Below are 12,363 nucleotides of genomic sequence, written 5' to 3' on the forward strand. Positions count from 1 at the left end.
CAGTGTTCCTAACATGGAAGTGAGCTAGCCCTCTTCCTAATTTTAGAGTAGTACGTGTCCAGTACTAGAAAAATGCTGTGCTAAAAATGCTCTATATTTGCATCTGTAATGCTGCCTTCTTCACTATCGTGTCTCGTTGCTGACTCTCATCTCAGCATCTTATTCTCCCATCTGACAGTGATCAATAGTTTTCCTTGAATTAGCCAGTTTTTTGTCAATGATATAAAACCAACCAAAGAAGAAGGGAAGGCAGAGAGTGTAACAACAATACAACTATTTCTCCAAAAGGAAGAAGCATTGCCTGGAATGTATCGAGGCAATATAATGAGAGATGATGGAGGAAAATAAGGGAAGGAAGATTTCCTCACAAGGAGGTTTTAAGTAGAGTCTGGCAATGATCTCCCAGAGGAAGTAGTGGAAGTCTGGTCACTTAAATCAATTAAAACTCACCAGAGCATCGCACTCCACAGGACTCTGTAAGGAGAAAAGCAGTGTCGGACTGAACTAAAATAGTTTTTGCATGCATATTTTCTGCAGGGCTGCTGTCTGTATTTTTCCAGTAAATTCAATATGGCTAATGCTGATTAACAGCTCTCTTGACAGTGATTGTATCATTGCATTATTTCCAGGCCATTCCTCAGTATCATAAACTCATGAGGGCATGGACATAAAAAACACATCCCCTGGCTCAGCTAGCTCGATCTGAAAGACAAGTGGCAGATAAAGGGCTGGAGAACTAACTTTCTTTCTTTCACCTTAGTGGTCAGGCTTGTTTTTGCCACAATGCTGGACTGACGTAGACTTCCATACCACATGCTGAGCATGGTGTATCTGTGGCAGCGCGGCAGAAGCAGGAGCTGCACATGGATCCCCAGTGCTTGATCTCTTGGCTTGCTGTAGAGCGAGATGTGCCACATGGCTTAGGTAGGGCTGCAGTACCCGTGTCCTCTGTGCGCTAGGTGTGCAGAAGGGGGTTAATGCGTACAAGACCAATGGGGGACAGGAGCAAGGCAAAATAAACTGATTTGTCCTTAGACTTGGTGGGGTGTTTGACGTGTTTCAAGTACAGAAGTCCTCTCCTAGCCTGCCTTGGAAGAAAAAGGAAAGCTGAGATCTTTGCTTTGCTTTTCTTGCCTGTGTGGGCGTTGTTGTTTTGTATGTATGTTTCACCTTTGCTTGGTTTTCTTGTAGCCATTTGATTCCATTTAAACAATAGGAATAGGTAGAAATTGGAATAAGGCAAATGATCGGAGGGCAAGGAAGCTGTGACTTGGCATAGGAGCTTGGACAAGGTGCCCAGTGGAGGTTCCCACAAATTAACCTGCCTACTTAAACACTAATTTTCATGGAAAATAAGGTTTAAAAGCAAACAAATCTTGGACATATGGCATCTTATTTACAGTAGAGCAAAAAAAACCAAAAAACTGAGATTGTTGCTGGCATGTGTTTTACCCATCCAGCAAAGGTCTCTTTCACTTGTAAATGGAGACTGTTATATCAGAGAAATGATCTGTTTCCTCCTGTAAACACGGATCAACTTGGTTTCACTAACTGTTTTCACTGGAATGCATCAGTCAGGTCAAATAATTTTAAAAGACTGTTCTTACCTCTTCCTACAGAAATGCATGTGTGATGGTAATACGTGCAGCTTTGAAGCCTTTTCTTTCCTAGCGTGCAATGCTCATAGCCACGCTCCAGCTCCTCAATACCAGCCTTCCTGCCAGAATACATCAGATGCGAGTGGTCCCCAAAGCTGATGAGGCTGAGACAGGGGACCCACCACGGGAGTCAAATCAATATTTGGACAGCTTCAGGCGGCAGAGATTGCACTGGCTTTCACACTTGGCAGCAAGCTTTGTATCCATTTGTTACCAAAGTTATTGTTTATGCAGTTTCAAGCGCTGGGCCCTTGAAAGGTTCCTCTCTGAGAGCAACGACAAGCACCGGGTGCTTGAAAAGAAAATTTCCCCCTTTGGATCTGAGAGCAAGGAAAGTCGTGTCGCTGGGTAAAATCTTGTAAGGAAGTCAGGGCACACGTTTGGCCAGTATTTTCATCATCCTTCACTTGAGGCATCTGCTGGGCATCCTGGGGAGCCCACAGCGCAGTCTTAGGCTCTGCTTCTGATACATCCAGTGCAGAGCAGCTGTAACAGCTGTTGTTTGCTGCTGTTTGTTGTCGTGGTGGCTTACTGGGAGCAAAAACCTGAGTCAGCGTGGGAGACAGCCTTTGCTGCGGGATGGCATGAGTCAGTCGGAGGCTCTGCGGGGTGCCTGCGCTGGGGCAGCAGCAGGCAGGTGAAGCCCTGGCCCAGCACAGGGAATTATTTGCTTTCCAGCCGTCCCACCTAGTGGCCAAGCGCCACAACTGCCGGGAGAGCTGGGTTTGTGCTCCAGGGTTCCTGCTTGTCAGAAGGGACCCAAAAACCCCAGACGGTGTTTATGGCTGCTCCTACAGACCTATGCTGCTGTGGAGCTTACAAGATGTGTAGGAATATGTAAGCCCCCACACTGATGATCTTATCAAAGAGAAACATTGGCCTGTGAGTAGCTTATTAAGTTCCCAAGCAATTTTGTTAATCATGCTGCATAGATAAAATGTAGATATGCTTTTACTGAGCTGATAATCTAACAAATAGGCAGAAAGTGTAACACTGATAAAGCAGAGTCAGTTTAATAGCCGGCTGTGAATCTAGGCAATTCTGTGCCAGAGGCATATTGTAAAACAGGAATGTGCAAGTGTGTAAGTATGTGCGTGAAAATGCACTGTTTCTTAAAATAGCAGATACAGCAGTTATATTATGTATGGAAAAGCTACTGGGAGAAATTTTAGAGGTGTTTTAAAATATTTTTCTCTCCATCAAAGTCTGCACCACTTGTGCTATCTTCATAATCCAGCATCACAAGTATAGATCTATGAATAAAAAAGGCTTTTTTCTGGAAGTCAGGATTTTCTATAAAAATCTGTGAGCTCTACCACATCATCAAAGACAGTGAGGCCATTTGTAGGCTTTTTATTGGGATGAACCAAATTATTCACTCATTTATGCTAATCACAAATAAGACCATCACAAATCCATGGTCTGATGTCTCACCAAACTCTTGAACAGCTTCTTGCTCAGTGGCATTAATTCAATTGGAAGGACAGGGAAGAACAGCTCACCTTCAGGGTATCCCATACCTACTGGGTAGGATATCCTTCCGAGGAGCTGGGAAATTAATCCCCACAGCCTGAGGAAGGGGCCTGGTTTCCTACTTTCTAGGTCCCTCTTCTGATTTTTAGGCCATTTTACAAAAGGGGGACAGTAGTGCTTTCTCTCTTCTTTGTTTTAAAAGAAGAAATTGAACTGGGAACATCTACCGAAGATGCCTACAGCCAGAAGGAGGTTGCAGACTGTGCATGCCGACCTCACACAGGCATGCAGGTGTTTGGCTGCTCTCAGTCCTATCGAGATGCTTTTCCTTGGTATGCAGAGCACAAGGAACTCAGATTTGGGAATACTACTTGCAAGCAAGGCAAGAAGGTGTCGTGGTGAATTGAGACTGAAGTGACTTGCCAGGGTCATGTAGAAGGTGGTTGGTGCAATGGGAAATTGAGTTATGGTCTCCCAAATCCCAGCTTAGTGGCCAAACCACTGAATCTTCTTCTTATGGAGAAGCCTTTATCCTTGATGGTGAGCCCTGGTTTTAAAGCCACCTCTCATTGCTTCATGAAGAGTAGACCTCTTTTTCCTGCCCATTGGGGGAAAAAATGCAATGCAAGTTAGTGCCGGTGCATTTTCGGTCAAAAAATAAACGGTATGTATAGTTTACTATGTGTCTTAGCAAGTTATTTGATAGTAATGTGTGAAGATACCACTTTAAAAAAATCAGGGTGGGGGAGAAGTGTGCATTTTTTTGTATAGGATATGTGATGTAAAATGTAGTTGGTACAATGAGAAAAAAGGATGAATAGTGGTGCATAACTCAGACCTGGAACAGTTGGTTGGAGATCAGTCTCCTGGAAACAGTTGTTACTCTTTCTACAAATAAAATGGTGGAAAATTAAGTACTGAGGTGAGACTCGGAGTGATTTTTATCAATTGAACTATGAATATGGATTTCTTTCCTGTTAGCTGCCTTAGACTCGCTAAAATCAGGAACAGCATGAGGAGAATAATCTCCATGGGAGGGAGGAAAGAGCTGTGCAGTCAGTACTTACCTCTTATTTATTCAGCAATGGCTTGCAAAAGTTTGAGAAGAAAAAAGAAACCGGTTTGCTCTTCAAAGAGGCAAAAGGGTATTTTCTGTTGAATTTTGCTGTAATATTAAATGTTTCCTTCCCAAAACACTTTTGGGATTTAAATGGTATCTTAAGGTTGAAACCACTGTTCACCAGCCCTTCCATCAGGGCAGAAGAATCAAAATTGAACTGGTACTTTCATGGAAGTGTGCTGCATCACAGTTAAATAAGATCCATTTCAAGAATCAGCAGTGTCCACACCAGTCTGATTTTTTCAGTCTTTTATTAGAGCAGAGGCTTAGTTAATAGGTCTTCAAGATACCTGGGAAAAATAGTGCTCAGCGCAACCTGTACAGTGATGTACAGAAGCAACATAAAGGGAGCAGTGCTAGTTACTGGATGTAGCATCATTGCTGGCATGGTAGAAAAATAACTGGTACTGAGCAGTATTTCTCTCTGGGTGCTCTATCTGCTAGGTTGTCTGACAGCGAGATGAAGGATTTGGGATGATAGCATGAGCTGATGGTAACACTGGCAATTTCCCTCTCTTTTTTTCCAGGTCACTGTCAGGGGATTTGGTCCATTGTTACAGTTTGCCTACACTGCTAAGCTCTTACTCAGCAGAGAAAACATCCAGGAGGTCATCCACTGCGCTGAATTCCTGCGCATGCACAACCTGGAGGACTCCTGCTTCAGCTTCCTTCAGACACAACTGCTGAACAACGAAGATGGCCTGTTCCTGTGCAAAAAAGATACCACCTGTCAGCGCATGCACGATGAGGAGAACTCAGATGGAGATGAGGAGGAGACAATGGAATCGGAGACGTCAAAAATATCTTGCCCAAGAGAGAGGGTGCACCAAGAGCCGTTCAATTTTGAAACCACTGTTGCTGGAGCAGACAAAGGCGAAGGGATGCTGCCTGACTCTGACATGCTGAGAGACAGCAAGGACAATTTGGACAAAGATGCAGTAACACGGTACCCCAGATACAAGAAATACCAGCTTGCTTGTACCAAGAATGTCTACAACACATCACACATCAGTACCTCAGGTTTTGCAAGCACATTCAGCGAAGAGAGTTCTGGAAATGGCCTCAAATCAGGACTTGCTATGGGGCAGATAAAAAGCGAGCCTCAGAATGAAGAGAACGATGAAGAAAGCATCACGCTTTGCCTGTCTGGAGATGAACCTGACATCAGGGATAAAGAAGGGGATGTTGAAATGGACAGGAAACAGCCAAGCCCCACTTGCGTTGACAGGCCGAAAAGTGGGTCCTCTCCTTCTTGCTTGCGGTCTTTCTTCAACAGAACAAAAAGCATAGATTTGGTTGGCTTCCCCAGCACTTCCCAACAGCACTTTGGCAGGAGTCCAGCATGCCCTTTTGAAAAAGGGACAACTCAGGGTGACCACAAAACTGATTACATCCCTTTCACAGGGAACTATGGACAGTCCCATGCCATGCAGAAGGATGCTTCCAACTTCACAGTGGGATCACCACTCAGGGGGCCTGGCTTTGAAACTCTCTGTAAGCAAGAAGGGGAGCTGGACAGGAGGAGTGTTATATTCTCTTCAAATGCTTGTGACCAAGTAAACACTTCGGTGCATTCATATTCTGGTGTGAGCAGCTTGGACAAAGACCTCACTGAGACTGTGCCAAAGGGTCTGTGGGCTGGCGGTAGCCAGTCTCTCCCCAGCTCTCAGACCTATTCGCACAGTGGACTGACAGCTGATCACTTGCCGGGAAGGATGCGGCCGAACACGAGCTGTCCAGTGCCAATTAAAGTTTGCCCTCGTTCTCCTCCTTTGGAAACCAGAACCAGGACTTCCAGCTCATGCTCTTCCTACTCGTACGCAGAGGACGGCAGCGGCGGCTCTCCCTGCAGTCTGCGTCTTTGCGAGCTCTCCTCTTCCCCTTGCTCCCAAGGCCCCCGATTCCTGGCGCCCGAGCACCAGGAGCCCGGTGTGGTGGGGGATGGATTGTACAACCCAGTCCGAGCCCAGATTAAATGTGAGCCATCCTATGGAACAAACTCCAGCGATGAGTCTGGGTCATTCTCAGAAGCAGACAGTGAATCATGTCCTGTGCAAGACAGAGGGCATGAGGTAGGGATTTAAGATAAGTACATATATCGCAGTTGTCGTGACCCAATTAATCGCTCCTTGATTCTCTCAAATGACTTGGCATTTCCCCAGCACTTTCTTTGTTTATAGAGCCCAAGAGTAACTTCTGTTTATTCCCTTGTCAGCTGCGTGCACATGGTTGACTTCACGTAAATAGGTCTGCTTGACCTACGAGGTGTTTGGTGCTTATCAGAATTTGGGTATGGGACAACAGCAAACTGCTAATTGATGTGCTTAGGAGTCTGCTAGCAGTGTCCTGCCCTCTTCCCTCCCTCACCCACCTGCGCAGCACAAAGCACCGTTGCTCATCCTTAATTTGCAGAGGGGGTTCCAGCTCCCCTTGTTGCTGCTGCTGGTGTGTTTGAGCACCCTGGAGCGACACGAGGGGTCAGGCAGCCTGCTGGAAGAGCCCCTGCTGCACGTTGCTAACAGCTGAGTAGAGGAGACAGACAGAGTGGGAGGAGAAAGAGGTTGAAATGACTTGAACAGTTGCATAGCTGGCCACCCTCAGCTGTGGGAATGGTACACAAGTCATCTTCCCTCTGTGTAGGGTGTGTGTGTGTGTGTGTGTGTGTGTGTTGCACACGCAGGTAACGGGTGTCACCTCCATTAAGTGACAACCAAGATGGTGTTTCCTGCCCGTGACCTCTTTTTTTGGTGGTGAGCTCTTGCAGCTGTTGCATAATTGGTTTCAAAGAGAAGTTATCCTTTTAATTTCCAGGACTGTTAGGAGAATGGCAAGGGGGTGGTCTGGCGCTGAAGAGCAAGCTGTGAACTGAATGCAGCAATCCCCCAAGAGGGACGAGAAAGAGGGTCTGCTCTAAAACTAAGAGATGGGCCAGCTGGAGATGCTGTGGTGATAACTGGCTAATTGTGATCGAATAAACTGCCTGTGTGAAGTCACCGGTTTGAGGGAAGACTTAAATCATGGGGATGTGTTGTGGAGCCCAGAAACTGAAAAAAAAAAAAAGACTGGATGTTTTCATAGAGTTTCATTGGGAAACCACATGACCTGGAGAGCATCTAGGTGAAATCGCGTATCTGGCTCCTCTATGCTCCACTGAGAGCTCGTGCTTCAGCATGGGGAGCAGCGAGTGCAAGCTTGGGGGGTTCACACGCTGTGAGTGCCCAGTTCAAAACCAGGTGGGCATAGTTGTGGGCTAGGGATAAAAAAAACTGAACTTCATTTTATCCCTTAATCCTTATTCCAACTACATCCCAGGCTCTGGAAGACACCTTTTCAGACAGATGTGGTTGGTTCCCTTGGCTGGTTGCTTAGCTCTGAGGAAGGGCTGAAGAGCAGGAAGGGAGCCTGTGGTGTCCTAATCCCTGTCGTGCTGTACCAGTGGTTTTGAGAGGACAGTTTTTGTTTGTCCCCATGTCCTGAGCTGGGGACAACGCAGAAGGGAGAGGAATCTCCTCGGGAGGCTGCATGGGACCTCATTTGGGAAGCCCTACAACAGAACTGATCTGCTGGGCCACACCAACGTTACTTGGTGAAGTCCTGCCTAAATTTACAAGCGGTGGAAGGGAGCAGGGAGTGCGACTGGGAAGAGTATCGGGTCTCCACCCACGTGCGCTGCTTGCTCAGCAAGGGCTAATGAGCAGCACGAGGCAGCGAAGAGGGCAGGAGGTTGGCCTTTTGGGGTTAGGTGATTAATTAGCTGTCATAATTGGCTAATTGTGTGGAGATGCTGCAGCAGACACAAGCCCAGAAGAGTCAAATGAGAAGGTTATAGGGGACTGGTGGTGGTTTCCTGGAAAAAAAAAATAATTACGTGAATGTGTGCAGGAGGCTGTGGATGAGAGGAGGGACATTCCCAAGAGGAGACAGTGGGTGGGTTGCGGGAAGCCACCTTGCTGTGCCGGCAGGCAGACCTCTCCGGCTCTGGGCAAAGGTAGGGAGGGTTTGCTGCTGGTTTCCTCCCGGGAGGATTTTCTGCACTGTGGTGAGCAAGTTTACTCCCTGGGACTGCTGATAAGGTGCTTTTTTTTTTTTGCTTTTTTTTTTTTTTTTTTTTTTTTTTTTTTGTCAGGGCATTTTGATTAGGACTGCTAGGCATTAAAAATGTGGTGAGGAAATCAATGCTCCGTGAGGCTGCACTGCACTTATTCTGAACAAACTACGGGTAAACAGAGCACACTAGATTTTTTTCTGAAAAATGCATTTGTAAAGGTTGTTACCAATACGAGAAAGGACATTGCAGCCTCATTAAACAATGCCATGTTTATACAGCGACTTGGGGTGTATGTCCTGCAATCCTTGAAGGTCTGCTGCTGTAGAAACCTCAGTGAAAAATATGTTAAACCAGGCAGCAGAAAATCTCTAATAGCAGCAGGAAGTTCTTGTGTAAGTCGCTCTACCTACTTTTAGCAATTTGGCTGCCATTAGAACAGCAGGAGAGACTCACAGCAGTCTGAAAAGGGCTGCTTTCTGTTCTTCACCTTCCTGCAAGCTGCATGGCAATCTTTCTCCATTCCTGAAATTGTCAGTTTGCCCTTGCTGTCCTGATGACTTTCCAGATGGGGTCCCTTGCCCCCTGCCATATCAGATCACACAGTGTTTGCTGGACTTCTCTTCAAAAAGCACCTGATAAGATAGCTGGGGATGACATGCAGGCACTCACCCCTCTGGAGAGCAGCCACGCAGGCTCTTGAGCTACAGGTGGGCTTTGGTTTGGGTGGGATGGCCTGATGGGAATAAGCCTGATGGACTCTGACCCTTGGTTATCTCATGGGGCTGCTCAGTTCCCCTGGAATTCGGACTCTGTTGGTCTTGATTTGGGTCCCAGAGTGCCGTCTTTTCCAGAAGTAATGTCACAAAGCATCATTTGCCAGTGTATTGATTGTGTGAGAAGTAGGTGAAAAGTTTCTTCTCTCTGCTTATTTTCAGGCACTCTGCTTTCCCACAGACAGATGCCGTTCAGGAGGACGTGCCCAAGTTGCTCAGTGCCAAAGGAGTGCTAGGGCTTGGCATGAGTGCTGGGTGGGTGCAAGTGACCCCTCTCCATGGCCGGCCTCCCCGCCCCACAGGGGGTGCAGACTGCAGTCACAAGTGTCCGAGGAGGTGGCCGTCCCTGTAACACTGCTCTTAACTGCTCGCTGGGATGTATTTGCCTTTCATTTTCCTTCCTGTTAAGGGAGCCACCCAGAATTTTCTGAGATTTCCCTTTCTTAAGGTTTTGTGACAGAAGCAGCAAATGGGTTGTTCCCGTCTTACGGAGTTGCAGGAACAGGGCTGTTACTTGAGCTGCTGGGACTTTAAAGAAATATATTAACAGTTTGTGTTCCTTTTTTCACCCAGCTCCCTTAGGCCCCAACAGGTTGTTCAAATCAGTTATTGGCATATAATACTAGAGCGAATACTTATGCTCAGTGCTTGCAGGCAGGTTCTGACAATCCTGCTTAAAATAGCAACAACAAAACAATAAGCCCTGAAATAATGAATTGTTGAGAAGGAAGTAGTCTGTCAATCTGTTAACCTACTTAGGAACAGAAACTTCAGCACTACCTACTTTCTTGATACTCCTTCAGCAAGTATCTATGGGGTTTTTTCTGCTAGAAAACTTGTAAAAATATTATACTACTAAACCAGTTAAAAAAATCTCAGCTCGATCTAATTTGATGATTGAGTTATCTTAGGAGAAGAATAAACAAGGGTAGGAGGAGGTAAGAGGTGGAGTTTTCCAAGAACTATTACTATCTAGAGAATTGCATTAAATGTGTCTTTCAAAAGAATTTCCCACCTGGTTTAGAGACTTACTTTTCAAAGGAAATGCTCGTAAAGGCAAAGCGAATGCAATTGGAACACTGAAGATATTGTAGGCAAATAACCTTCAGTGAGAGTCCAGAGCCCTCCGTGGTAAGCAATAGGCAGCCGCCCTTTCTCTGTTCATCTGCTGATGCTTAGCAAAGTATTAAAGCCCCAGTAAAAGGGGGTAAACCGAAGCTGTTCTAACAGAAGTCTGCTGGAGCAGTGCTGAGTTACCTAACCCGAGCCTTCTTTGCTCTTAATATTTCAACTTAGTTAAAAGTAATATGTAGAAAGAAGGACAACCAAGAAAAATACATGTCAAGGTGTTAACTTGCTTTTTTATATAGTTCCGCCCCAGAATTTGGGGATTGGTCACCCCAGCTTGCCTGATCTTACTAGGTTTACTAATTTGAAAATGAGAAAGTTACTCTCCGCATTCCTCTGTGGTGGATGTTCTGATCAGGATCCTCAGTGCATCAGCAGAGCACTGGGAATTGTGTTTGGCAACATCTGGTTAAATGGAGTGTCGTCAAACATCGGTTTTGCGAGATAAACTCCATGGCAGTTTTGTTTTCTTTCCTTTCTCCAGCTGGAGTGGTGTCCATGCTGGTAGCAGAGAATTACTGGATTACAACACTGAGAGTTTTCCATTACAAGTTTGAAATTTCAGGAAAGTCCTTTTAGACGCTGTCTTATTTCATTGCAGCCTGCAATCATTTCTGTTACGCCCTGAGCTGAAGACCTTGCTGGAGGTCTTGAGGGACTGACTCTCTAGTTCTTCATTTTTTTCCTGCAAAAGCAGATTTTTCAGAGAAATACTGCAGTTTATCCCCCCTCATTTCACTGCCTGATCTGCCGCTCTCAAATGCTCCTATGGCTTCTTTTGGGGTTTCTGAGCTATCCCGGGTCTTGGAAAAGCCTGTTTATGGGCAGGGGTATTGTATTGTTGTGCCATTTGAAGGTCTGGAAGCTGGGGACAATGCAAGTGGTGAATAGGAGGAGGTCAGCTCAGCATTTTAAGCACTGGCAGTGTGTGATCTGAACACAGGTCCAATTCATGGGCTAAAGGATGAGAACCCTGTCCATCCAACAGTCTCCTGATTGTTGGATTACAGCCCTCAGCCATGGCACTAGCCCCTTCTGCCAGTTCTTTGAGGCAGGTGGCAAATCAAAAGGTTGCCCAGGCTGCCTCCACTAAGTGCATAGCGGTGCCCTCTCAGACAGCATTTGCTGACCCAAACACCTCTCATGGCCCTCAGGAGGGGAGGCTGGAGTTGACCCTGAGCAACTATGTGGCCATCAGTTGTGTCGTGACATATCAGACAGGCCGTTTGCAGTGGGACCTGCTGATCAAGGCCATTTCAGACCTGGTTTGTTGACACAAATGGTAGATCTTTGCTGTTTGGCTCACTGTTCTCCTCTTGCAGTCCTCTGCCATCATGGTATGATTGACACCTGAAAAGAAGAGGTGTTTTGAAGTCTTCACCTGTGCCACTAGAGCGCATCCTGCCTGTCCTCCCTCTCACACTAAGTGTGGCCCCTTGGCTTTGTGCTTCATAGTTAGCATCTGTCCGAGTGAAATCAGGTAGGTCCCTATTCTGTGGGGCCACAAGTGGTGCCTGAACTAGCGTGTGGGCAATCGGGTCCCTAACACAAGTGGACACACCTCAGTTCCTGTCCTGGGATGAATTTTTTCCTGAGTGTTTGTAGAAGACAGACTTGCATACTGAGGAAGATACTAGGAATAGCAGCATTAATGTGTTGGGCTCTTCTATCTGGAGGAAATTGCCCATTTCTACATTAAAAAAACATTGATATTTTTCAGCCCCTGTGCTAAATTGCTTGGGCGGATCCTGAGAGCTTTCCAAGGGCTGAGCAATTTTAAGTGTCCGAAGCTTTCAATAACTGGCTTTCATTTTATGGGCATTAAGGCAACAGTTTTATTTCTTTCAACTCTGGAGCACCTGACCAAGATTTTAAACCATTTATAAAGGTCAGGCTGGTACCGTGAGTTCCACCCTCCCATGCCCAATACATAATGATGACTTTTTCTTATGTATAATAGATGAACACTTTTAGTTACTGTGATGTTAAGCCAGGCTTGGCAAGTTCATTGTCTCTACTAGGACTTGGCAGCTCAAGGAAGATGATGTTGAAATTTTAGATATAAAGGAGTGAAAAAGCTAATGTTACTTATAAGATAAGGAAATTCCCAACACTTGGCATTTATATTTTAAGGTGAGTAAATAACAGGGCCTTAGTCCTTTA

At 45.9% G+C, this 12,363-nt stretch overlaps 1 protein-coding gene across 3 annotated transcripts in view; it reads left to right on the forward strand.

The window, feature by feature from the left end:
- The window catches only part of BACH2 (BTB domain and CNC homolog 2), a 197,049-nt gene that overhangs the window by 166,650 nt on the left and 18,036 nt on the right, over nucleotides 1-12,363 (forward strand). For all 3 annotated transcript variants that reach the window (XM_040597406.1, XM_040597407.1, XM_040597408.1), the window contains one exon: nucleotides 4,779-6,323. In XM_040597406.1, the coding sequence (XP_040453340.1) occupies nucleotides 4,779-6,323 (1,545 nt within the window). The remainder of the gene's footprint in view (nucleotides 1-4,778; nucleotides 6,324-12,363) is intronic.

Source organism: Falco naumanni, chromosome 6 (assembly GCF_017639655.2).
Source record: "Falco naumanni isolate bFalNau1 chromosome 6, bFalNau1.pat, whole genome shotgun sequence".
NCBI lineage: Eukaryota > Metazoa > Chordata > Aves > Falconiformes > Falconidae > Falco > Falco naumanni.